A 24,675-nucleotide genomic window follows, 5' to 3' on the forward strand; every position below is an offset into this window, starting at 1 on the left:
AGAAAAATTAATTCCGGAATTCCCTCATTATGCCAATTGGTACAGCATCCCAAAAATCCACAAAAACGCGAGACAGCCTCCAGGCCGCCCAATAGTGTCCGGAAAAAATTCCATTACCGAACCTCTGTCCCAATTTCTAGATTGGCTTCTCAAGCCATTATTAATGGAGATACCCTCCTTTATCAAAGATTCGGGGGACTTTTTATTGACACTTAAAGATCTGACTTGGCAGCCCACTTTTTCATTAGTTTCGTTAGACATTGTCAATTTATATACTCGCATACCACATCAAAGAGGTTTAGATGCCATAAAAAATATCTTAAAAAATACAGAAAAGGATGAGAATTTTATTTCATTTATTTTGGAAGGGTTAGATTTCGTACTAACCAATAACACCTTTAAATTCTTAAACAAATGGTATTCCCAGCGGGTTGGCACCGCGATGGGTACTCCGGTGGCGTGCGTCTTCGCGAACCTGTTTCTTGCAGTGTTTGAGGAGAGGCACGTCACCGGACCCCAAAACCCCTTTCTGAATCACATACGAATGTACCTGCGATTCGCAGATGATGTATTTATGGTGTGGGATGGCGAGGAATCGAGCTTCAACGAATTTGTGACATTTCTAAACAACAATAATGAGGACAATATGTTATTGACAGCCGTCTATGGAGGTAATTCCCTAGAATTCTTAGACGTAAAAATTGAAATACAGGAGGGGATAATTACCACCAAAGCCCATAGAAAAGAAACAGCTACTAATAGCGTACTACATTTTCAAAGTGCGCATCCCCATCACACAAAAAACAGCATACCGTACAGCCAGATGGTACGACTGAGAAAATTAAATAGTAATGATGAAAGCTATGTTAATCAAGTACAGGAATTAAAGTCGCGTTTCATTAATAGAGGGTATCCCAATTATATTTTACAAAAAGCTGAATTACGAGCAGCAAATCTTTCCCAAATAGATCTGTTAAAAAAAGGGAAAAAAGGAAAAAAAGCCAAGGGAATTAGTAACGGGAAGAAAGAAGGAATTTTTACCTTCATCTTTAAACACAGTCCGCTAGACAACGAAATTTATTCGATAATACGAAAAAATTGGCACATTATAAAAAATGACTCAGATTTTAGGAGTCTATCGGATTGTCGCCCGCGATTCGCCTATAAACGCACGAAGAATATCGGTGACCTAGTAGTGCATAATAAAATAACAACAGGTAACTCCGATTGGATAAAAAAGTCACGCCCGCAGGGAAATTTTAAATGTGGGAACTGTAGCATGTGCCACTTGCACTGTACAAAAAATCCCCTAAAAATAGGTACTGTAACCCATTCCGTAAAAGACTTCGTTACATGTAAAACTAAATTCGTCGTGTACGTGATTCTCTGCCCATGCAATAAGTTCTACATAGGGAAAACTATCAGGCCTCTAATGGTTCGCTTCCGTGAGCACTATAACTCAGTGCTCACAGGGAAGGGACGCGTCCGTTTAATCAAGCACATTCAAGAAATGCACGGAGGGGATCCCAACCAGTTAACATTTGCGGGGCTAGAAGTCATTAACCTGCCGCAGCACGGAGGAGATCACAACAAATTCTCCTTCAGTGCGAAGCAAGGTGGATTTTGAAAACTAGTGCCCAGGGGCCCTGGGGATTAAACGACAAATTAGATATGGCCATTTTCATTTAAATCCGAAAGAAATAGTCAAAAATTTGTGTTGTTGATTTTAATTATGTATGTAATCACTTAACATGTGTGGCGTCTCTCACCTGATAAAGGAAATGACGCTGTCGGCACAGCACACATGGACCCGTAGAAGCTCGTAAGAGCGAAACGGCCGTCGTCTGTTTTTGTCTTCACCGCTCCCTCTTCACTCCTATGCCTTAGCCAATACCGCATTTGGTTGTACAAGTGTAATCTTTATGGATTAAAAGCAACTTTAATAACGGAAGTATCAACGGGTGAGTGCTGCCTTTTCTTTTCTACTATATCGCTGCATTTTGGATGTGTTGTCTCCTATGGCTGAGCACCACCTGAACTCCCGATAGAAGCATTATTCCCCGGATATTGTTACTCCATAGTTGCAATAGTTTTATACGGACAATTGTAGTACTTTCAGTGCCAACCAACCCTTTTTTCTTTTCACATGAGCTTATGAAGCAAGGTTCTGTTGAAGCGTTCACAAGCTCCATTGCATTGAGGGTGGTAAGGGGTGGTCCGGGACCGCTCGATGCCATACATGCGATACAATTCTTCCATCACCTTGCCTTGAAAACATGCACCTTGGTCAGAGTGGATGCTCTTTGGGCACCCATACACCCAGATGAAGTCTTGACAGATGGCTCGCGCCACCGATTCCGCAGTCTGGTCTCTAGTCAGAGTGACTACTGCAAACTTAGAGAAATGACCGGTCATCACCAAACAGTATTGCAGCCCCCGGGCCGAGTGTCCCACGAGGAGATAGTCGATCATCAAGACTTCCAGTGGTTCCTCAGTTTGTATGGTCTGGATGGGGGCCCTCTGTTCAGTACTCTTAATGAGGTCACATACTCGACATTGCCGGCAAACCTCTTCCACCACAAGCTCCAACTGGGGGCAATACCCATACCGCTGCAACCATTGGTAGGTCTTTGTGGGGCCGAAGTGCGCTCCGAATTCGTGGGCTTCTTTAGCTATTTCTTGAGCCATTCTTCCTGGGATGACCACTTGCCACCTTACTTCCATATCTTTTGGCTGTTGCCTCTTACGATATAGTACTGACTCTCGCACTTCCAGTCTATCCCACTGGTGCAACACACTCCTCATTTCAGAGTCCAGATGATCTCTCTCTTGTTTGCCAGGCTTCCGCTTTTGCGTTACCCACCATTTCATCTGTCTCAGCCCTTCGTCTTCATCCTGAACGTGTCCCCATTCCTCATTGGTTCTCTCCAGAGACCGGGGTAATGTGCAGGCCTCCCTTCTTGACTGGGCCACAACCATTGGGGCTTAAACTTATTAAAGTCTGGGGTTTCCTCCTCTTCGAGTTGCTCATCCGGATCCCCTGTCCGCATTTGCGTTTTCGGTAGCAGAGCGATAACGGATGGTAAAGTCAAACTTGGCTAGGCGAGCCATCCACCGTTGTTCTAAGGCCCCCAATTTAGCATTCTCAAGGTGGGCCAGGGGATTAGTGGCTGTTCGAACTTGAATTTTGGTACCTGTCAGGAAGCCTGCAAACTTTTCTGTCATGGCCCACACCAGGGCCAGGAGCTCTAACCGGAAGGAGCTGTAATTGTGAGGGTTTCTTTCGCTGTCTCGCAGGGACCTGCTAGCATACCCGATGACTCTCTCATGTCCATCCTGTATCTGAGAAAATACTGCACCGAGTCCATGAAGGCTACCATCGGTGTACAACAGGAACGGTTGATCGAAGTCTGCGTAGGCCAAAATCGGGGCCGAAGTAAGGGCATTCTTTATAGCCTGGAAGGCCTCGTGTTGTCCCTGTGCCCAGGGGATGCGCTGAGTCTTTGGAAATCCCGTGGTTCCCCTCAGCAACTCATTGAGAGGACCTGCCACCTTTGCGAAGTCTTTAACAAACCGGCGGTAGTACCCAGCAAGTCCCAGGAAGGCCTGGAGTTCTCTCACTGTTTGAGGGACTGGCCACATCTGGATAGCAGCCACTTTTTCTGGCGAGGGTAGAACTCCATCTTGTGACACTATGTGGCCTAGGTACTCGATCTCTCTCTTGAAGAGGTGGCATTTTTTTGGCTTCACCTTCAGGTTATGAGCCCGCAGTCTTCCGAGTACCTGTCCAAGCCGGGCAAGGTGGTCTTCGAATGAGGCTGAAAACACAATAATGTCATCCAGATAGATCAGGGTAGCCTCAAAATTTAAATCTCCCAAACACTTTTCCATCAGCCGTTGAAAGGTGCCTGGGGCATTGGAGAGCCCGAAGGGCATCCGGTTAAACTCGAACAGCCCCATAGGGAGGATGAAGGCGGTTTTCTCTCTGTCTTTCTCTGCCATGGCTACTTGCCAGTATCCGCTTGCTAGGTCCAGGGTGGAGAAGTACTTGGCTTTCCCCAACGCTGTCAAGGATTCCACGATGCGGGGCAACGGATACGAGTCTCGAACAGTGCAGGCATTGAGTTTCCTGTAATCTACACAAAACCGGATGGTCCCATCCTTTTTCTTGACGAGCACCACCGGGGCTGTCCAAGGGCTTTGACTACTCTGCACCACTCCTGAATCCAGCATCTGCCTCAGTAATGTCTTCACCTCTTGATACATCTTGGGCGGGATCTGCCGGTATCGTTCTCGAATTGGACGAGCTTCCCCAGTCGGTATCTCATGCGTGATGGCTTCAGTACAGCCGAAATCTTCGGCGTGACGGGCGAATGCGGCCTGATTTTCCCACAGCATAGCTTCTATTGCTTGTACACGCTCAGGGCCCATAGCCTTCACATCCACTTACATTTGATCAAGGATGACCCGTCCACTCCACTCCGGGGATGGTGTCTTTTCGTCTCCCGCAACAACTGCTAGGGTCCACCCCACGCCTTCTTTCGGTGATAAAGACGTCTCCTTCTGACTCACCACTTCACCCTTATGTAGGTACACCAGGGCCAGATCTGTCCCTTGTGGCAAGGTGACCTCCCTGGGGCTCACATTCAAAGCTCTTATGGGGACATGTCCTCGCTGGACCACAGCTATCGTACGAGCTATCATGACTTCTTGGTCCACTCCTCTGCCTACCACAGGCTGAACAACCACTTCCAACCCATCAAGGTTGCGGTGAGTCCCCACTGGAAGGTATACTATAGTTTCTCGCTCGGGAGGTAGGATTACAGGTTCTTTACCAGGAGCCCTAATGACCCCTACCATCTGATAAGATGGCACACTCTTCTGCGTCCCACAGACGCGGACCAGTCGTTGAAGGGCTTCCTGAGTAGGCTTATGTGGAGTAGCCTTCTTCCAATATCCAGGTCCCCGTTTGGTAAACATAATCTGATCGAGTTCACATAAGATATTCATTCCCAGCACTACAGGCACATCTTCCTTGATAGGCTCAGGGACTAGCAGGATCCCTTTTCTCCCAACTTCTTGCCCACAGATTCGAATATTCATCCACATGACCCCTGTGACCGGAATCGGTTGTTGGTTGGCAGTAAACAACCGAATCAATGTCTCTTTTTCTGGCTTGGCCAGGTCCTGGAAATGCTGCTTGAAGTACGCTTCGGGCATCGTTGTCACTTGGTGACCACTCCTCCGTGCTGTTCCGTCCTACACCAGAGACACCAGTTCTTTCCTCAAAAATTTACAGGGGTTCCATTGGCGGCCGGGGTTCTCCCTGGCATCCATTGACATGGTCAACCTCTATACCAGCATCCCACAACGTATGGGGGTCGACACCATCAGGCGTGTGTTACACACAACTGACAGGAGTCAGGCCTTCAACGACTTTGTGTGCGGTGGATTGAGTTTTATACTCACCCACAACGCTTTTACTTTTGCGGGTAGCTGGTATCTTCAGACCACGGGGACTGCCATGGGGACCCCGGTCGCATGCACTTTTGCAAACCTATATTTAGCAGTGTTTGAGGAAGATTTTGTGTACTCTGAACGGAACCCCTTCCTCAAATATATAAGATCATATCTTAGATATGTGGATGATGCCTTTTTGGTGTGGGACGGAACAGCGGAGGACTTTGAGTTATTTGTTGAGTATTTAAACGTGACGAACAACATGGGTATGCGTTTTACTTCCGTTTTTGGACAAGACAGATTAGAATTTCTAGACGTCCTGGTTACCATACAAGAGGGTGATATTCATACATCTATTTACCGTAAACCAACAGCCACCAATACAGTGTTACATCATGACAGTTTTCACCCGGCACACACAAAACGCGCATTACCCTACAGTCAACTGTTGCGCACACGGAGAATTAACAATACTCAAAAAGGGTTTGAACAGCAGTCAGGGGAGCTGTGTCAGAGGCTAAGAGAAAGAGGTTACCCCGAGACACTTTTGAAATCCGCATTGAATCGTGTAAACAATGACCCCAGTACAGTCAGTAACGTCTCAAAAGAATCTCGTTTTAATTTCTGCTTCCGTTTTGGTCCCCTGGATCAGGCGATAAGAGCGTCCATTAGGAGACACTGGCACGTTCTAGAACAAGATAGGGATCTATCGACTAGAGCTTCTAGTGGTCCATTAATTTCCAACAAACGAAGCACTCGCATCAGGGATATATTGGTCCATAATCAGATACTAGGCCCACAGAGAAATTGGCTACAACAGTCACCTTTAAAAGGAAATTTTCGTTGCGGTCACTGCAATTTTTGCAGTAGTCACATCACAGGTCAGACCCTAAATATTGGTCCTATTAGACACATGGTCCAACAATTTATCTCTTGCAGGACGGACTATGTCGTTTACGTCATGTTCTGTCCTTGCAAGAGGTTTTATATTGGCAAAACGAAATGTCAGTTATTCATACGTTTTAGAGAGCACCTCAGATCTATCCACACTGGTAAAGGGGTACCAAGATTGATCAAACATGTACGAGACACGCATGATGGTAAACCAGAGGTCCTCACGTTCGCAGGGATTGAAAAGGTAACACCATCCGCACGAGGAGGTGATTTACATAGGTTCCTACTCAGACAAGAAGCACGGAGGATCATGCGGACTAGAGCCGCAGGACCGTCTGGCTTCAATGACAGGACTGATATGTCCGTTTTCTTATAATGGTTTTGTAGCCTTCTTCCAGCGTTTTTGCATACTATTTATATTTCTAATCTCAGAGGGATGATCGCTCAGTTTGCCCCTTGTTTCATCAGAAAATAATTATATTGTCTCTCTTTTTTCTATATGTCATGTGATTATGAGATTGTAATATGACAAAGGTATTTCCTACTTAAAGTTATTTGCTATGCACTTCATTAGCATTTCCAGAGCCTTTTTGTTTTTGTTTTTGATTTTAACATTCACATTGTTGTGTTTTTAATGTGTTGTTCATGTTTTACTTGAGGAGCGTGGGGAGTGGGCGTGTAGTGGGAGTGGGATGGTTCATTTTGACCAACCTATTTCTACTGGCGTCACTTCCCAGCTCATCAGACCCGTAGAAGCGCTGTGCTCAGCGCGAAACGGTTACCGTCGTTGTTCCCTGCTCACCTCTCCCTTTATGTCCACACCCCCGATGCCGTGAAGATGTTGTCTTCAAGTGTTGATTGCTGAATAAAGGATCGTCTTTGCACCGCATTGGTGAGTGCTGCCGCATTTTTTTCTTTGGTTTACACTTATGTGGAGTAGCCTTCTTCCAATATCCAGGTCCCCGTTTGGTAAACATAATCTGATCGAGTTCACATAAGATATTCATTCCCAGCACTACAGGCACATCTTCCTTGATAGGCTCAGGGACTAGCAGGATCCCTTTTCTCCCAACTTCTTGCCCACAGATTCGAATATTCATCCACACGACCCCTGTGACCGGAATCGGTTGTTGGTTGGCAGCAAACAACCGAATCAATATCTCTTTTTCTGGCTTGGCCAGGTCCTGGAAATGCTGCTTGAAGTACGCTTCGGGCATCGTTGTCACTTGTGACCCGGTATCTACCAGGCAATCCACCAGAACTCCTTCAAATTCAGCACGTAGGATGGGGCTCCCAGCAATCAAGTGTTCGTTATGATATGGAGCGGCCTCTCTACTCGCCTCCCCCGCAGAGTGCCGCACTACTGCGGGGGTTGGTAGTTTAACGGCGGCTTCCGCTGGCCTTGAGTATAGTTCCGACAGTCTCTGGCAAGGTGCCCCCGTCCTCCACACTCCCAGCATTGAATGCCTCCTCCTCGCTGGGGGGTACGTCGAGCCTGTCCTCGTGCCTCCGATGCCTGATGGGAGGGAGCTTGTTCCCACTGATCCCTTGTCAATCGAGCTGAAGAATGGTTGCATGAGTATGGTGGGTCAGTCTCTTGTAGTTCCCCCACTCTTCGCTCCATCTGGGTCAGTTTCTCTTGCACGTTAACAAGGGACCGCTGCAAGTCTTGCACTACCTGGACCAGCACCTCTTGATGGTTTGGGTCCCCTCTGGAATTGGCACCCTGGACACGCATCACCCCAGACGCACAGCTTTCTTCTTTACTTCGGGCCACTGTTTCCGCCAGGACTTGACAAAACGTAAGGGCTGGATCTGCCCGGACCCGTTCTGACAGTGCTCACCTCAAGGACGTGCTGTGTAGTCCCAGAATGAATTGCTCCCGGAGTATCCGGTCTTTAGAGCCCATGCCGCCAAATCCATCTGCCTCCTTTCTCTGCACCTCTGCGAACACTTCTTGCAATGCTGTTGCATACTGAGAAATTCCTTCTTCTTCCCGCTGCAGCCTAGAGAAAAATTTGGCGCGAAGGTGTCCGGCGCTAGCAATCTCGCCGTAGATCTCTTCCAGGAACTTCACTAGCTCCTTCAGGGTACTGCGGGTGACTTCTGGTTGTAGGCAGAGGTTTCTGCAGGCTTCCCCCTCTAAGGCAGTCAAAGCAATGTCCGCTTCAAGGTCTGGGCTGATGTTATAAATCTTCAGGCTGTTTTGCAGCCAGGACACCCAGTCGGACAGTGGCATATTCTTGCCGTCAAACTTTGGGAGCACACTAAATATGGTGCCCATAGGGAGTGTCCTTGCAGGGGTTCCACCAATGCCCACAGCATCCCTATTCATGTTAGCATTCCCGCCATTGCTGTCTGCTGCCTCCATCTTGGTGACAGTACCCTGCTCGCAGCGCCACTTGAAGCGATGGCCGGGGGACCACCACTGTGCAGGAAGACTACTGTACACAAGATGAGGTGCAAACAACAAAGGGTAGATTTATTGGGAGACAGGGAATGAAGGGAATGAGGAAGATGCAAACAGGGGTTAACAATAGCAAAAGACAATATAAATGAGTAATCTTGTCCGGAAAATAGCACGGTGCTCCAACAATTACAGACTCAGAATTTATCTCACAAGCAACTTTAAACAATAAAACCAATAACGATGCTACTCTATGTATAACCTCCCTGGCCTTTACTAAGCAGGCCACTACTACTGAAGCCTGCACTAGGCCCTAACAGGTGCACCATACAGGAACAGACTCACGGTGATGTTGGGGACACAGGTCCAGTCCCAGGGGGCCCCCAGAAGTCCAACACGGTGGTGCGCACGGATTCCTGTCAGCGCTGCGAAGCGTGGTCTTCTCCTTGTTTCTGGATACTGTAAGTCTCTTTCTCAGTATGTTCGTGGCTTCACAAACTAGCACAGAACAGCCACCTTTGCTGTAAAGTCTTGCAAATTTCTGAAGTTCACTCTGTCCCAGCCTGGGACTTTTCTTGTAGCAAACAACACACAGATGTCTCTAGAAGCTTCTCCTCTCACACGCAGCACAGGCTCAACTCCTCCCCTCAAGCTAGGGCAGTTCATCTTCACAGCCTTAAGCAGGGGAAAAGCAGAACATTCCATCTCACACCAGACAAGGGGGTGCAGTCTCTTAAAGTGACAGCGTGTTCCTTACTGTCCATAACAGCACCACCCTCTTACATATATACAAGCCAATTAAACAGGAAAAAATATTTCTTAACATTTTTTTACTGTAAACTCCAATTTCTCATTCATTTGGAATGTTTTATTGTCAGTCCTTAAAGTTGAGTAGAAGTGTGACACATGTGAGAAACACGTTCGAGTCTCGCATGTTAATACCCGGCCCTGCACTCTGGAGCAGAGCGTGCGGCCGCATAGCAATACATGGAGCCGCACGCTCCGCTCCTGAGTGCCGGCGGCAATGCCGGGTATTAACATGCGAGACTCAGCCGTGTTTCTCACGTGTGTGATCCCGGCCTTAGAGATGCTTCCAGGGGTCTTCCCCATGCTGGCTCCTTCTATTCAGCACTTTCCCATCCATTTCAACATTTTCACTGCCCCCCCGACTTCCTTGTAGTATCTGCGAGAGAAATTCTCGCAGTTCCCATTGACTCCCATTATACTCGTTACTCAAACCGAGCACCCGAGCATTAAAAATTGGCTAGTTTGAGTAACGAGCATCTTTGCAATTTAGTGATAAACACTCCAAAAACGTTCATAGAATTGAAATGTTGGAGATTACAAAAAAAAAAAGCTTTGAAGGTGCAAATCTACAAGGAAAAAATAAGCAGCATGTGCATGAGATTTCAGGAATCTTCACTTTGCTGATACTGTAAAATTCTTCTTTTTTTTTTACAGCAAAACTGCAACGTGTGAACAAGCCTAAGGCTATGTGCATACGCTGCAGATTGGTGTGCGGATTTTTCCGCACTGATTTTGATAAATCCGCAGGGCAAAAACACTGCATTTTTCCTGTGGATTTATTGCGGTTTTACTGCGGATTTACCGCAGTTTTTGTGCGGATTCTACTGCGGTTTTACACCTGCGGTTTCTTTAATATGGAGCAGGTGTAAAACCGCTGCGGAATCCGCACAAAGAATTGACATGCTGCGGAAAATAAACCGCTGCATTTCCGTGCGTTTTTCTCTGCAGGATGTGCACAGCGGTTTTTAGTTTCCATAGGTTAACATAGTACTGTACACCGCAAGGAAAACTGCTGCGGATCCGCAGTGTCAAAAACGCTGCGGATCCGCAGTAAAAACCGCAACGTGTGCACATACCCTTAAATTCACAAAATTTAGCATCCTGGTTATAACTTGTATGTTGCTTTGAATTGTCTGTGAATAGGTAGCTGGGCAGGGAACATTCTCATAGGAATTGAACTCTACTTCCATTTAATAAAATGCTCCTGTATTACTAACATAATCCAGACACATGAAAATTCTCCAGACCTGTCGGATAACTACTCCCAGGGAACACTAGAGGATTCCAGAGGAAGCGTCTGATTGTTTTGTTAGCTAATATGTACAAATATGTTATGGACAGGGGGCTTCCCTGTGGTATACTTTGTTATGCTTATTAAGTAAAAATGGTACAGAAACTTTTGCTTCACAACTTATGGAAACAATTTTAATGCTGTATCTATAGTGCAAATTCACCTTCATGGGATAATTATAGAGAAAAACGCAAAGTAAAAATATTTGTATATATAACTGCTAACTCTGAAAAAAAAACATTTAAAGGGAGTCTGTCAGCACAGAATGACTGTTCAAACCAATTACAGGCACTTGGTGCATTAGGGCGGGGACAAACAGAGCTGCCATCAGGGCATTACTGCCCTTTTTGGCGTATGGGGCCCGGTGAACAGAGGGGAGCCCCCCTCTGCTCACTGGGGCCCAGGGACAGGATCCTACCGGTGCAGTAACTAAACATGCGTCCTCGGATGCATGTTCAGTTAAATTTATTGCCCTGCGGGCCTGCACTTACTCACTGGCAGCAGCTAACGTCAGCGGCATGTCGCCGGCTTATGACACCACTGTCATGCTCCCGCAGAGTCCATGCTTCAAAAGCACGGAAAAGACTACACCGCTGGACTACGGCCAGGTAAGGAGAAAATTTATTTATTTTTTCTTTTTTTACTGAAAGTGGCAAGCCGCAATATGGGGGCAGATTAGGCAGGGTCATGGGACACAAAGGGAAGGATGGAGTCAGATGGGGCAGGATGGAGTCAGATGGGACAGGATGAAGTCAGGGCAGGCAGCAGCTGCAGCAGCGTCATGGGACACATGGGGCAGGATGGGGCAGTTGGGGCAGGATGGAGACATATCGGGCAGGATGAAGGCACATGGGGCAGAATGGAGACCGATGGGGCAGGATCATGTGGCAGGATGGAGACACGTGGGGCAAGATCATGGGGCAGGATGGAGGTGATGGAGACACATGGGGCAGTATCATGGGAAACATAGGGCAGGATCATGGGACACATGGGGCAGGATTATGGGACACATGAGGCAGGATCATAGGACACAGATGAGGCAGGACCATAGGACACTGATGGGGCATTATCATGGGACACTGATGGGGCTGGATGGGGAGATCACATGGGGGCAGGATGTGACATCACGTGGTGGCAGAATGTGAGAACATATGGTTGGAGCCATGAATGAGACACAAGGTGTCCAGGATAGGGGATATTATTACTGTAGGGTCTAATTAAGGAATATTATTACTGCAGTGATGCATTTTATTTTTGAGGATACTGGGGGTTTTTCGCCTTTTTTTCTTCTTCTGGTGCAGTCCAGAAGTTGGGGAAAAAATTAAGTAATGTGCTCTGCAAGCGGTTCTCTACTGTAGATAACTGTGTTATTTTCTGCAGAGACGAGTCCTGGCTGGAAAAAGTAATGGTGGTCTGTGCTGGATGAAAAAGAAAAGCGAAGATCAAGGACTTCAACTAGAGACTTCACCGGTGGGTCGGTGTGTTTCCTGTACACTTACACTATACTCTGTATGTTATATACATAGCTCTTGTGTATGATGTCACTGATGATCCCTGTATTACATGTACAGTATATACAGAGCTCCTGTGTATAATGTCACTAATGATCCCTGTATTACCTGTACAATGACACCATATACAGCGCTCCTGTTTATAATGTTACTCGTGAGCACTGTATTACCTGTACACTGATACTATATACAGAGCTCCTGTGTATAATGTCACTGGTGATCACTGTATTACCTGTACATTGACATTATATACAGAGCTCCTGTGTATAATGTCACTGGTGATTACTGTATTATCTGTACACTGACACTGTATACTATGCACAGAGCTCCTGGGTATAGGGGCACTTATGTTAACCCCTTCCCGACCCATGCCAATCCGACCCATGAAGTGACCCCCCCCACACCCACCGATCGCCCCCCCAGTCCTCCGTTATGGGGTCCGGTCCCCTCCGTCCGCCTGCCAGCTCCCCCGTCCTCCTGTCCGCTCTCTCCTTGTTTGGATTCACCCCCCCTGTGGTCCGATTACCCCCCCTGTGCTCCGATCCACCCCCCCACCACCCCTTCATACTTACCGATCCTCCCGGTGTCCATACGTCTCCTCGCTGGGCGCCGCCATCTTCCAAAATGGCGGGCGCATGCTCAGTGCGCCCGCCGAATCTGCCAGCAGATTCCAGCCAATCTTGCGTTCAAAAAGTCAAATGGTGCTCCCGCCCTTCCAAGCCCCGACGTGCGCCCAAACAGTGGTTTACCCCCACATTTGGGGTACCAGCGTACTCAGGACAAACTGGGCAACAACTGTTGGGGTCCAATTTCTCCTGTTACCCTTGCAAAAATAAAAAATTACTTGCTAAAACATAATTTTTGAGGAAAGAACAATTATTTTTTATTTTCACGACTCTGCGTTATAAACTTCTGTGAAGCACTTGGGGGTTGAAAGTGCTCACCACACATCTAGATTAGTTCCTTGGGGGTCTAGTTTCCAAAATGGGGTCACTTGTGGGGTGTTTCTACTGTTTAGGCACATCAGGGGCTCTGCAAATGCAATGTGACGCCCGCAGACCATTCCATCAAAGTCTGCATTTCAAATGTCACTACTTCCCTTCCGAGCCCTGACGTGTGCCCAAACAGTGGTTTACCCCCACATATGGGGTATCAGCATACTCACAACAAACTGGGCAACAAATATTGGGGTCCAAATTCTCCTGTTACCCTTGTGAAAATAAAAAATTGCTTGCTAAAACATCTTTTTTGAGGAAAGAAAAATGATTTTTTATTTTCATGGCTCTGCGTTGTAAACTTCTGTGAAGCACTTGGGGGTTGAAAGTGCTCACCACACATCTAGATTAGTTCCTTGGGGGGTCTAGTTTCCAAAATGGGGTCACTTGTGGGGGGTTTCTACTGTTTAGGCATATCAGGGGCTCTGCAAACGTAACATGATGCCCGCAGACCATTCCATCAAAGTCTGCATTCCAAAACGTCACTACTTCCCTTCCGAGCCCCGGCATGTGCCCAAACAGTGGTTTACCCCCACATATGGGGTATCAGCGTACTCAGGAGAAACTGGACAACAACTTTTGGGGTCCAATTTCTCCTGTTACTCTTGCAAAAATAAAAAATTCTGGGCTAAAAAAATATTTTTAAGGAAAGGAAACACGTTTATTATTTTCACGGCTCTGCGTTATAAACTTCTGTGAAGCACTTGGGGGTTCAAAGTGCTCACCACACATCTAGATAAGTTCCCTTGGGGGTCTAGTTTCCAAAATGGAGTCACTTGTGGGGAGTTCCTACTGTTTAGGCACATCAGGGGCTCTGCAAACGCAACCTGATGCCCGCAGAGCATTCCATCAAAGTCTGCATTTCAAAACGTCACTACTTCCCTTCCGAACCCCGACGTGTGCCAAAACAGTGGTTTACCCCCACATATGGGGTATCAGCATACTCAGGAGAAACTGGACAACAACTTTTGGGGTCCAATTTCTCCTGTTACTCTTGCAAAAATAAAAAATTCTGGGCTAAAAAAATATTTTTGAGGAAAAGAAACACATTTTTTATTTTCACGGCTCTGCGTTATAAACTTCTGTGAAGCACTTGGGGGTTCAAAGTGCTCACTACACGTCTAGATAAATTCCCTTGGGGGTCTAGTTTCCAAAATGGAGTCACTTGTGGGGAGTTCCTACTGTTTAGGCACATCAGGGGCTCTGCAAACGCAACCTGACGCCCGCAGAGCATTCCATCAAAGTCTGCATTTCAAAACGTCACTACTTCCCTTCCGAACCCCGACGTGTGCCAAAACAGTGGTTTACCCCCACATATGGGGTATCAGCGTACTCAGGAGAAACTGGACAACTTTTGGGGTCCAATTTCTCCTGTTACCTTTGGGAAAATAAAAAATTGTGGGCTAAAAAATCATTTTTGAGAAAAGAAAAATTATTTTTTATTTTCATGGCTCTGCGTTATAAACTTCTGTGAAGCACTTGGGGGTTCAAAGTGCTCACCACACATCTAGATTAGTTCCTTGGGAGGTCTAGTTTCCAAAATGGGGTCACTTGTGCTGGAGCTTCAATGTTTAGGCACACAGGGGCTCTCCAAACGCGACATGGTGTCCGCTAATGATTGGAGCTAATTTTCCATTCAAAAAGCCAAATGGCGTGCCTTCCCTTCCGAGCCCTGCCGTGCGCCCAAACAGTGGTTTACCCCCACATATGGGGTATCATCGTACTCAGGACAAACTGGACAACAACATTTGGGGTCCAATTTCTCCTATTACCCTTGGGAAAATAAAAAATTCTGGGCTAAAAATCATTTTTGAGGAAAGAAAAATTATTTTTTATTTTCACGGCTCTGCGTTATAAACTTCTGTGAAGCACCTGGGGGTTATAAGTGCTCACTATGCATCTAGATAAGTTCCTTGGGGGGTCTAGTTTCCAAAATGGGGTCACTTGTAGGGGATCTCCAATGTTTAGGCACACAGGGGCTCTCCAAACGCGACATGGTGTCCGCTAACGATTGGAGCTAATTTTCCATTCAAAAAGTCAAATGGCACGCCTCCCCTTCCGAGCCTTGCCATGCACCCAAACAGTGGTTTACCCCCACATATGAGGTATCGGCGTACTCAGGAGAAATTGCCCAACAAATTTTAGGATCCATTTTATCCTGTTGCCCATGTGAAAATGAAAGAATTGAGGCTAAAAGAAATTTTGTGTGAAAAAAAAGTACTTTTTCATTTTTGCGGATCAATTTGTGAAGCACCTGGGGGTTTAAAGTGCTCACTATGCCTCTAGATAAGTTCCTTGGGGGGTCTAGTTTCCAAAATGGGGTCACTTGTGGAGGAGCTCCAATGTTTAGGCACACAGGGGCATTCCAAAAGCGACATGGTGTCCGCTAACGATGGAGATAATTTTTCATTCAAAAAGTCAAATGGCGCTCCTTCCCTTCCGAGCCTTACCATGTGCCCAAACAGTAGTTTACCCCCACATGTGAGGTATCGGTGTACTTAGGAGAAATTGCCCAACAAAATTTAGGATCCATTTTATCCTGTTGCCCATGTGAAAATGAAAAAATTGAGGCTAAAATAATTTTTTGGGGAAAAAAAAAGTACTTTTTCATTTTTACGGATCAATTTGTGAAGCACCTGGGGGTTTAAAGTGCTCACTATGCTTCTAGATAAGTTCCTTGGGGGGTCTAGTTTCCAAAATGCGGTCACTTGTGGGGGAGCTCCAATGTTTAGGCACACGGGGGCTCTCCAAACGCGACATGGTGTCCGCTAAAGATTGGAGCCAATTTTTCATTCAAAAAGTCAAATGGCGCTCCTTCCCTTCCGAGCCCTGCCGTGCGCCCAAACAGTGGTTTACCCCCACATATGAGGTATCAGCGTACTCAGGACAAATTGGACAACAACGTTCGTGGTCCAGTTTCTCCTTTTACCCTTGGGAAAATAAAAAAATTGTTGCTAAAAGATCATTTTTGTGACTAAAAAGTTAAATGTTCATTTTTTACTTCCATATTGCTTCTGCTGCTGTGAAACACCTGAAGGGTTAATAAACTTCTTGAATGTGGTTGTGAGCACCTTGAGGGGTGCAGTTTTTAGAATGGTGTCACTTTTGGGTATTTTCAGCCATATAGAACCCTCAAAATGACTTCAAATGTGAGGTGGTCCCTAAAAAAAATGGTTTTGTAAATTTTGTTGTAAAAATGAGAAATCACTGGTCAAATTTTAACCTTTATAACTTCCTAGCAAAAAAAAAATTTGTTTCCAAAATTGTGCTGATATAAAGTAGACATGTGGGAAACGTTATTTATTAACTATTTTGTGTCACATAACTCTCTGGTTTAACAGAATAAAAATTCAAAATGTGAAAATTGCGAAATTTTCAGAATTTTCGCCAAATTTCCGTTTTTTTCACAAATAAACTCAGAAATTATCGACCTAAATTTACCACTAACATGAAGCCCAATATGTCACGAAAACACAATCTCAGAATCGCTAGGATCCGTTGAAGCGTTCCTGAGTTATTACCTCATAAAGGGACACTGGTCAGTATTGCAAAAAACGGCAAGGTCATTAAAGGGACCCTATCACCCCGTTTTTTAAAAATTAGATAAAAATAGTGTGAAATAGGGGCAGAGCTGGGCGTTACATTAGTGTCTTTGTGTGCCTTTATTACCCACCTATGCTGCCGAAATACCTTTGTGAAGTGGCCGTTTTGTCCTGTCACTCAAGTTGGTCAGGTCGGATGGGCGTGGTCACAGCGCTGTTTCTCCCCCAGAATCCTGCTCATCATTACGTTGGTGGCGTAGTGGTGTGCGCATGTCCAAAGAGAAGATCCACTGCCCAGGAGATTCAAAACAGCGCGGTCTTCGCTATTCGCCGTTTACCAGTGGGCGCGGCCATCTTTCCTGTGGCTGCGCGTGCGCAGATGGAGCGCTCTGCTGCCCGGGGCTTCAGGAAAATGGCCGCCGCGATCTCCATCTGCGCACGCGCGGAATCCCGCGGCCATTTTCCTGAAGCCCCGGGCAGCAGAGCGCTCCATCTGCGCACGCGCGGCCACAGGAAAGATGGCCGCGCCCACCGGTAAATGGCGAATAGCGTAGACCGCGCTGTTTTGAATCTCCTGGGCAGTGGATCTTCTCTTTGGACATGCGCACACCACTACGCCACCAACGTAATGATGAGCCTGATCTGGGGGAGAAACAGCGCTGTGACCACGCCCATCCGACCTGACCAACTTGAGTGACAGGACAAAACGGCCACTTCACAAAGGTATTTCGGCAGCCTAACGGGGGTGTAAAGGCACCAAAAAGGCACTAATGTAAAGCCCAGCTCTGCCCCTATTTCACACTATTTTTATCTAATCTTTAAAAAACGGGGTGATAGGTTCCCTTTAAGGCCAAAATAGGCTGGGTCATGAAGGGGTTAAGTGGGAGAACTTGCACAATTGGTGGCTGACTAAATACTTTTTTCCTCACTGTATACAAATAAAAGTATGGCCGATGTGGAGCCTTGACTCAAAATGTGTTTCTAACAATGTAGCATTGTCAGGGGTGGTCCACAAAGACCACAGTTGAGTTAAGCAATCCGCATTGGGTTAAGGCTCCACTTTGGGTATGCTTTTACTTGTATATGTATATTGTCATCCATTGTCTATTTATAAACCTGTATTTATTTTCACTGGTATAGCATTTTCAGGACAATAAGATAAATGCCTATTGTTCTCTTATATTTGGGGTATTATATCCATGGATGTACATGAAGGGGCGGCTTAAATGCTGACAATACCTTACCAGTAAGAGGCCCAGGTAAAGAATTAAAGTGTACTAGCTGTGCAGGAGTACCTCAGGGCACACCTGCAGATTGAACCCCATGAATGCCCCCTGTCCTGTGAGTGAGAGGGAAAATTGTGTGGGAATTGGTGCACTCACTGATGGATCACTCTTCAAATCCCACTCTGCCAGGGCTACTATATCATGCGGTACTGTGCGCAAAAGACAGAAAGGACTCCCTGGGTTGCTAATTGGGCAGCTGCTCAGAAAGGGTGAGAGCAGATCCCAGTGTAGTGACAACATGCTTGTGGTCAAGTAAAACCACAATACATGGTAACGGCAGCACTTCCACCGCTGTACGAAGTACATCTGCACAGTTTCCCAAGCCAGAATGTGTCCTAGGGTGCAATAAGAACATAGGGGGAGTTGATCTCTCTGATCAAGTCCTCCATCCCTACAGTGCCATGCGGAAAGCTAAGGTGTGATTTAAAAAAGCTAGCTATGCACATCGTACAAATGGCAATGTTTACTTTTGTGCTATCATGAAGTGCAGGCCAGACCATTACATTCCTTCAGTTTTAAGAGGTAGTGATCAAGGCCTTCATATTTGGTAGTCAGGAAGGGGAAGGCCCCAGTACCTCTGGAACTGAAGGTGCCCTTATAGTACCAGGGCAACATTTCCAAGTCCCCAATCTTGAAAGAAAGGAAGGGCACAAAAATTGTAAAGTCTGTTTTAGAATGGATGTAAGAAAGGCCACCATTTTTCAATGTGACACCTGCCCCTAGAAACTTGGTCTGTACATAAAAGACTGTTTCAAAGTGTACCACTTATCCATGGATTATTAAATTTATTTCTGATTTAGTCTAATTTATTGCACGACTTGATGTACTGTACACAACTCACATATGTCAACCTGATGTACTCTACATACTGTAACTCACATATGACACCACATTACAAAATTCATATACCAGGAAACACTAGATTAATTCCAATATAGGGTCACTAGTGGGGGGATCATATTTTTTTAATAAAATGAATTAAATGGGTTTGGGGGGACAAGTGATGATGAATTAAGGGTGTGGGAAGGGGGACAATGAGTGATTAATTAAGGGTCAGTATGGGGACAGTGAATGATTAATTGAATTTGGGAATAGGGAGAGCAAATGATGACTTGAGGGTGAGGAGCGGAAATAATGATTAAATGAGGGTGGGGTACAGCAAATGATGATGAATTGAGGGTGAGGGGACAGCAAATTATGAAATGAGGGTGGAGTACAGCAAATGATGATTAATTGAGGGTGGGGGAGAGTAAATGATGAATTGAGTGTGGGGGAGAGCAAATTATGATGAATTGGGGGTGGGAGAGAGCAAATAATCATGAATTGATACTGGAGGATAGCAAATTATGAATTTTGGGTGGTGGAGAGGAAATGATGATGAATTGAGTGTGGACAACAACAAATGATGATAAACTGAAGGTGGGGGGAGAAAATGATAATGAATTGAAGGGAGGGTGAATGTGAGAGGACATGACAAAGAATTGGGGTGGAGGCGGCATGTAAACATAATGAAACAAAGGGAACTGGAGTCCAAGTGGGGGGTATTGAGGTTGCAGGAGCGTGACTGGTAATGAATTGGAGAAAGGGTACAAATTCTAATTAATTTATATATTGGCTGGGGAAAGTGGCTATTTATAGATAGTGGGGGTGCGGTCGTGGATTACAATTTACATTTGGAATAGTGGGTTGTGTAATAACTAATTATATATTAATGGTGGATGCAGATCTGTATTCACCTGCATAGTGTAGAAGGTGGAAATGCGCTCTGTAAGAGGTGCTCTAGATAACTGGTATTTTAGGTAGAAACGAGTCCTGGCTGGAAGAATTGATGGCGGTTTGCACTGGATGAAGATGAAAAGGGAAGATGAAGGATTTCAGCTAGAGACGTCACTGGCGAGTCAGTGTGTTACCAGTACACTTAAACTATACACTGTATACTATATGCAGAGCTTCTGTGTATAATGTCACTGGTGTTCCCTGTATTACCTATACACAGACACTATATACAGAGCTCCTGTGTATTAAGGTCACTGGTGATCACTGTATTACCTGTACACTTACTCTATAGATGATATACTATGTACGGAGCTCCTGTGTATAATGGCACTTATGGTAATATTAGTATTTAGTTTTTTTATTAATCAGTATTGCAGTATTCGGTCACTGTGTTGGTAATGTGTGGTCTGGTCATGGTGTGACTTTATTTGTGCCTTGTATGTGGTATAATTGATCTTTTTAAAAAAAATGTATGACACATTCCCTTAAAGAAAAATAAATAAAAATGTATCTAAAAAGAGTATTGGATATTTTAACAAAAGTTTAATAGGTTAGAGTAGAGTGTGGCCCGCCCAAATGAGTCAATCTTGTTGTGGAGAGGTCTGTAACTTTTATTATAGGTACACTTCAACTTCAAGAGATGGAATCTAAAAATATAAAACAGAAAATCTCATTTTATGATTTTTAAATAATTAAATTGCATTTTATTGCATGAAATAATTTATTGTCCTCTTACTCTGCACTCATTACCTGTATTAATTGCACATGTTTGAACTTGTTGCCTGTATAAGACGTGTCCACACAATCAATCATGCTCCAACCTCTCCACTATAGCCAAGACCAAAGAGCTGTCTAAGGACACCAGATTTAAAATTGTAAACCTGCACAACGCTGGGATTGGCTACAGGCAAATAAGCAAGCATCTCGGTGAGAATCAGACCAAAATTATACAAGTGGACCTGGTCAAAGACCTGAAGAGAGCTGGGACCACAGTTTCAGCCATTACCGTTAGTAACATACTAAGCTGTCATGGATTAAAATCCTGCAGGGCACGCAAGGTCCCCTGCTCATGCCAGCACATGTCCAGGCCGGTTTGAAGTTCGCCAGTGACCATCTGGATGATCCCAAGAAGACATGAAAGAAGGTCATCTGATCAGATGAGACCAAAATAGAACTTTTTGTTATGAACTCCATGGTCATGTATCGCTAGATTTTGGCCAACAACCTCCTTCCCTCAGTAAGATGGGTTTGAAGATGGGTTGTGGCTGGGTCTTCCAGCATGACAATGACCTGAAACACACAGCCAGGGTTGGCTCTGGCTCTATAGAAGGGGGGCTCTATAGAAGAATTTCAAGGTCCTGGAGTGGCCTAGCCAGTTTCCAGACCTAAACCCAATAAAAAATCTTTGGCAGGAGCTGAAACTCAATGTTGCCCAGAGACAGCCCCAAAACATGAAAGATCTGGACAAGATCTGTATGGCGGAATGGGCTAAAATCCTCACTGCAGTGTGTGCAAACTTAGTCAAGAAATACACGAAACGTCTGACCTCTGTAATTGCTTACAAAGGTTTCTGTCTCAAGGGGGCCCAAAAATATTTCCAGTATGGGACCCTGATATTCCCAGTGGCAGCCCTGCTCAACGTCATAAAATTCTATAAAGCACTTGGGGTTCAACGTGCTCACCACACATCTAGATAAATTCATTTAGGGTGTAGTTTTTAAAATGTGGTCCCTTGTGTTTTTTTTACTGTTTTGGCATCTCAAGGGCTCTGTAAGTGCAACATGGTGTTGCAAACAATTCCATTAACCCCTTCATGACCCAGCCTATTTTGACCTTAATGGCCTGGCCGTTTTTTGCAATTCTGACCAGTGTCCCTTTATGAGGTAATAACTCAGGAACGCTTCAACGTATCCTAGCGATTCTGAGATTGTATTTTCGTGACATATTGGGCTTCATGTTAGTGGTAAATTTAGGTCGATAATTTCTGAGTTTATTTGTGAAAAAAATGGAAATTTGGCGAAAATTTTGAAAATTCCGCAATTTTCACATTTTGAATTTTTATTCTGTTAAACCAGAGAGTTATGTGACACAAAATAGTTAATAAATAACATTTCCCACATGTCTACTTTACATCAGCACAATTTTGGAAGCAAATTTTTTTTTTGCTAGGCAGTTATAAGGGTTAAAATTTGACCAGTGATTTCTAATTTTTACAACAAAATTTACAAAACCATTTTTTTTAGGGACCACCTCACATTTGAAGTCAGTTTGAGGGTTCTATATGGCTGAAAATACCCAAAAGTGACACCATTCTAAAAACTGCACCCCTCAAGGTGCTCAAAACCACATTCAAGAAGTTTATTCACCCTTCAGGTGTTTCACAGCAGCAGAAGCAACATGGAAGGAAAAAATGAACATTTGACTTTTTAGTCACAAAAATGATCTTTTAGCAACAATTTTTTTACTTTCCCAAGGGTAAAAGGAGAAACTGGACCACGAACGTTGTTGTCCAATTTGTCCTGAGTACGCTGATACCTCACATGTGGGGGTAAACCACTGTTTGGGTGCACGGCAGGGCTCGGAAGGGAAGGAGCGCCATTTGACTTTTTGAATGAAAAATTGGCTCCAATCTTTAGCGGACACCATGTCGCGTTTGGATAGCCCCCGGGTGCCTAAACATTGGAGCTCCCCCACAAGTGACCCTATTTTGGAAACTAGACCCCCCAAGGCACTTATCTAGAAGCATAGTGAGCACTTTAAACCCTCAGGTGCTTCACAAATTGATCCGTAAAAATGAAAAAGTACTTTTTTTGTTCACACAAAATTTCATTTAGCCTCAATTTTTTCATTTTCACATGGGCAACAGGATAAAATGAATCCTAAAATTTGTTGGGCAATTTCTCCTGAGTACGCCAATACCTCATATGTGGGGGTAAACCACTGTTTGGGTGCACGGCAAGGCTCGGAAGGGAAGGCGCGCCATTTGACTTTTTGAATGAAAAATTAGCTCCTTTCGTTAGCGGGCACCATGTCGCGTTTGGAGAGCCCCTGTGTGCCTAAACATTGAAGCTCCCCTATAAGTGACCCCATTTTGGAAACTAGACCCCTCAAGGAACTTATCAAGATGCATAATGAGCACTTTAAACCCCCAGGTGCTTCACAGAAGTTTATAACGCAGAGCCGTGAAAATAAAAAATAATTTTTCTTTCCTCAAAAATGATTTTTAGCCCGGATTTTTTTATTTTCCCAAGGGTAACAGGAGAAATTGGACCCCAAATGTTGTTGTACAGTTTGTCCTGAGTACGATGATACCCCATATATGGGGGTAAACCACTGTTTGGGAGCACGGCAGGGCTCGGAAGGGAAGGCACGCTTTTTGAATGGAAAATTAGCTCCAATCATTAGCGGACACCATGTCGCGTTTGGAGAGGCCCTGTGTGCCTAAACATTGGAGCTCCCCCACAAGTGACCCCATTTTGGAAACTAGACCTCCCAAGGAACTAATCTAGATGTGTGGTGAGCACTTTGAACCCCCAAGTGCTTCACAGAAGTTTATAATGCAGAGCCATGAAAATAAAAAATAATTTTTCTTTTCTCAAAAATGATTTTTTAGCCCACAATTTTTTATTTTCCCAAGGGTAACTGGAGAAATTGGACCTCAAATGTTGTTGTCCAGTTTCTCCTGAGTACGCTGATACCCCACATGTGGGGTTAAACCACTGTTTGTGCACACGTCGGAGTTCGGAAGTGAAGTAGTGATGTTTTGAAATGCAGACTTTGATGGAATGCTCTGCGGGCGTCACGTTGCATTTGCAGAGCCCCTGATGTGCCTAAACAGTAGAAACTCCCCACAAGTGACCCCATTTTGGAAACTAGACCCCCCAAGGAACTTATCTAGATGCATAGTGAGCACTTTAAACCCCCAAGTGCTTCACAGAAGTTTATATTGCAGAGCCGTGAAAATAATAAATGTTTTCTTTCCTCTCAAATATTTTTTTAGCCCAGAATTTTTTAATTTTCCCAAGGGTAACAGAAGAAATTTGGTCCCAATAGTTGTTGTCCAGTTTCTCCTGAGTACGCTGATACACAATATGTGGGGGTAAACCACTGTTTGGGCACATTCTGGGGCTCGGAAGTGAAGTAGTCACGTTTTGGAATGCAGACTTTGATGGAATGGTCTGCGGGCATCATGTTACGTTTGCAGAGCCCCTGATGTGCCTAAACATTGGAAACCCCCCACTAGTGACCCCATTTTGGAAACTAGACTCCCCAAGGAACTTATCTAGATGTGTAGTGAGCACTTAGAACCCCCAAGTGCTTCAAAGAAGTTTACAACGCAGAGCCGTGAAAATAAAAAATAATTTTTCATTCCTCAAAAATTATGTTTTAGCAAGCAATTTTTTATTTTCTCAAGAGTAACAGGAGAAATTGGACCCCAATAGTTGTTGTCCAGTTTTGTCCTGAGTACGCTGGTACCCCATATGTGGGGGTAAACCACTGTTTGGGCACACGTCGGGGCTTGGAAGGGAAGCAGTGACTTTTTGAAATGCAGATTTTGATGGAATGGTCTGCGGGTGTCACGTTGCATTTGCAGAGCCCCTGATATGCCTAAACAGTAGAAACCCCCCACAAGTGACTCCATTTTGGAAACTAGACCCCCCCAAGGAACTTATCTAGATGTGTGGTGAGCACTTTGAACCCCCAAG

At 45.1% G+C, this 24,675-nt stretch overlaps 1 protein-coding gene across 1 annotated transcript in view; it reads left to right on the plus strand.

Annotated features, from left to right (window-relative positions):
* Positions 1 to 24,675, plus strand: part of FAM227B (family with sequence similarity 227 member B) — a 1,130,503-nt gene that overhangs the window by 87,324 nt on the left and 1,018,504 nt on the right. Inside the window, exons 8-9 of the mRNA XM_077262735.1 lie at positions 428 to 671; positions 11,417 to 11,467. Coding sequence (XP_077118850.1) covers positions 428 to 671; positions 11,417 to 11,467 — 295 coding nt within the window. The remainder of the gene's footprint in view (positions 1 to 427; positions 672 to 11,416; positions 11,468 to 24,675) is intronic.

Source organism: Ranitomeya variabilis, chromosome 5 (genome assembly GCF_051348905.1).
Source record: "Ranitomeya variabilis isolate aRanVar5 chromosome 5, aRanVar5.hap1, whole genome shotgun sequence".
NCBI classification, from domain to species: domain Eukaryota; kingdom Metazoa; phylum Chordata; class Amphibia; order Anura; family Dendrobatidae; genus Ranitomeya; species Ranitomeya variabilis.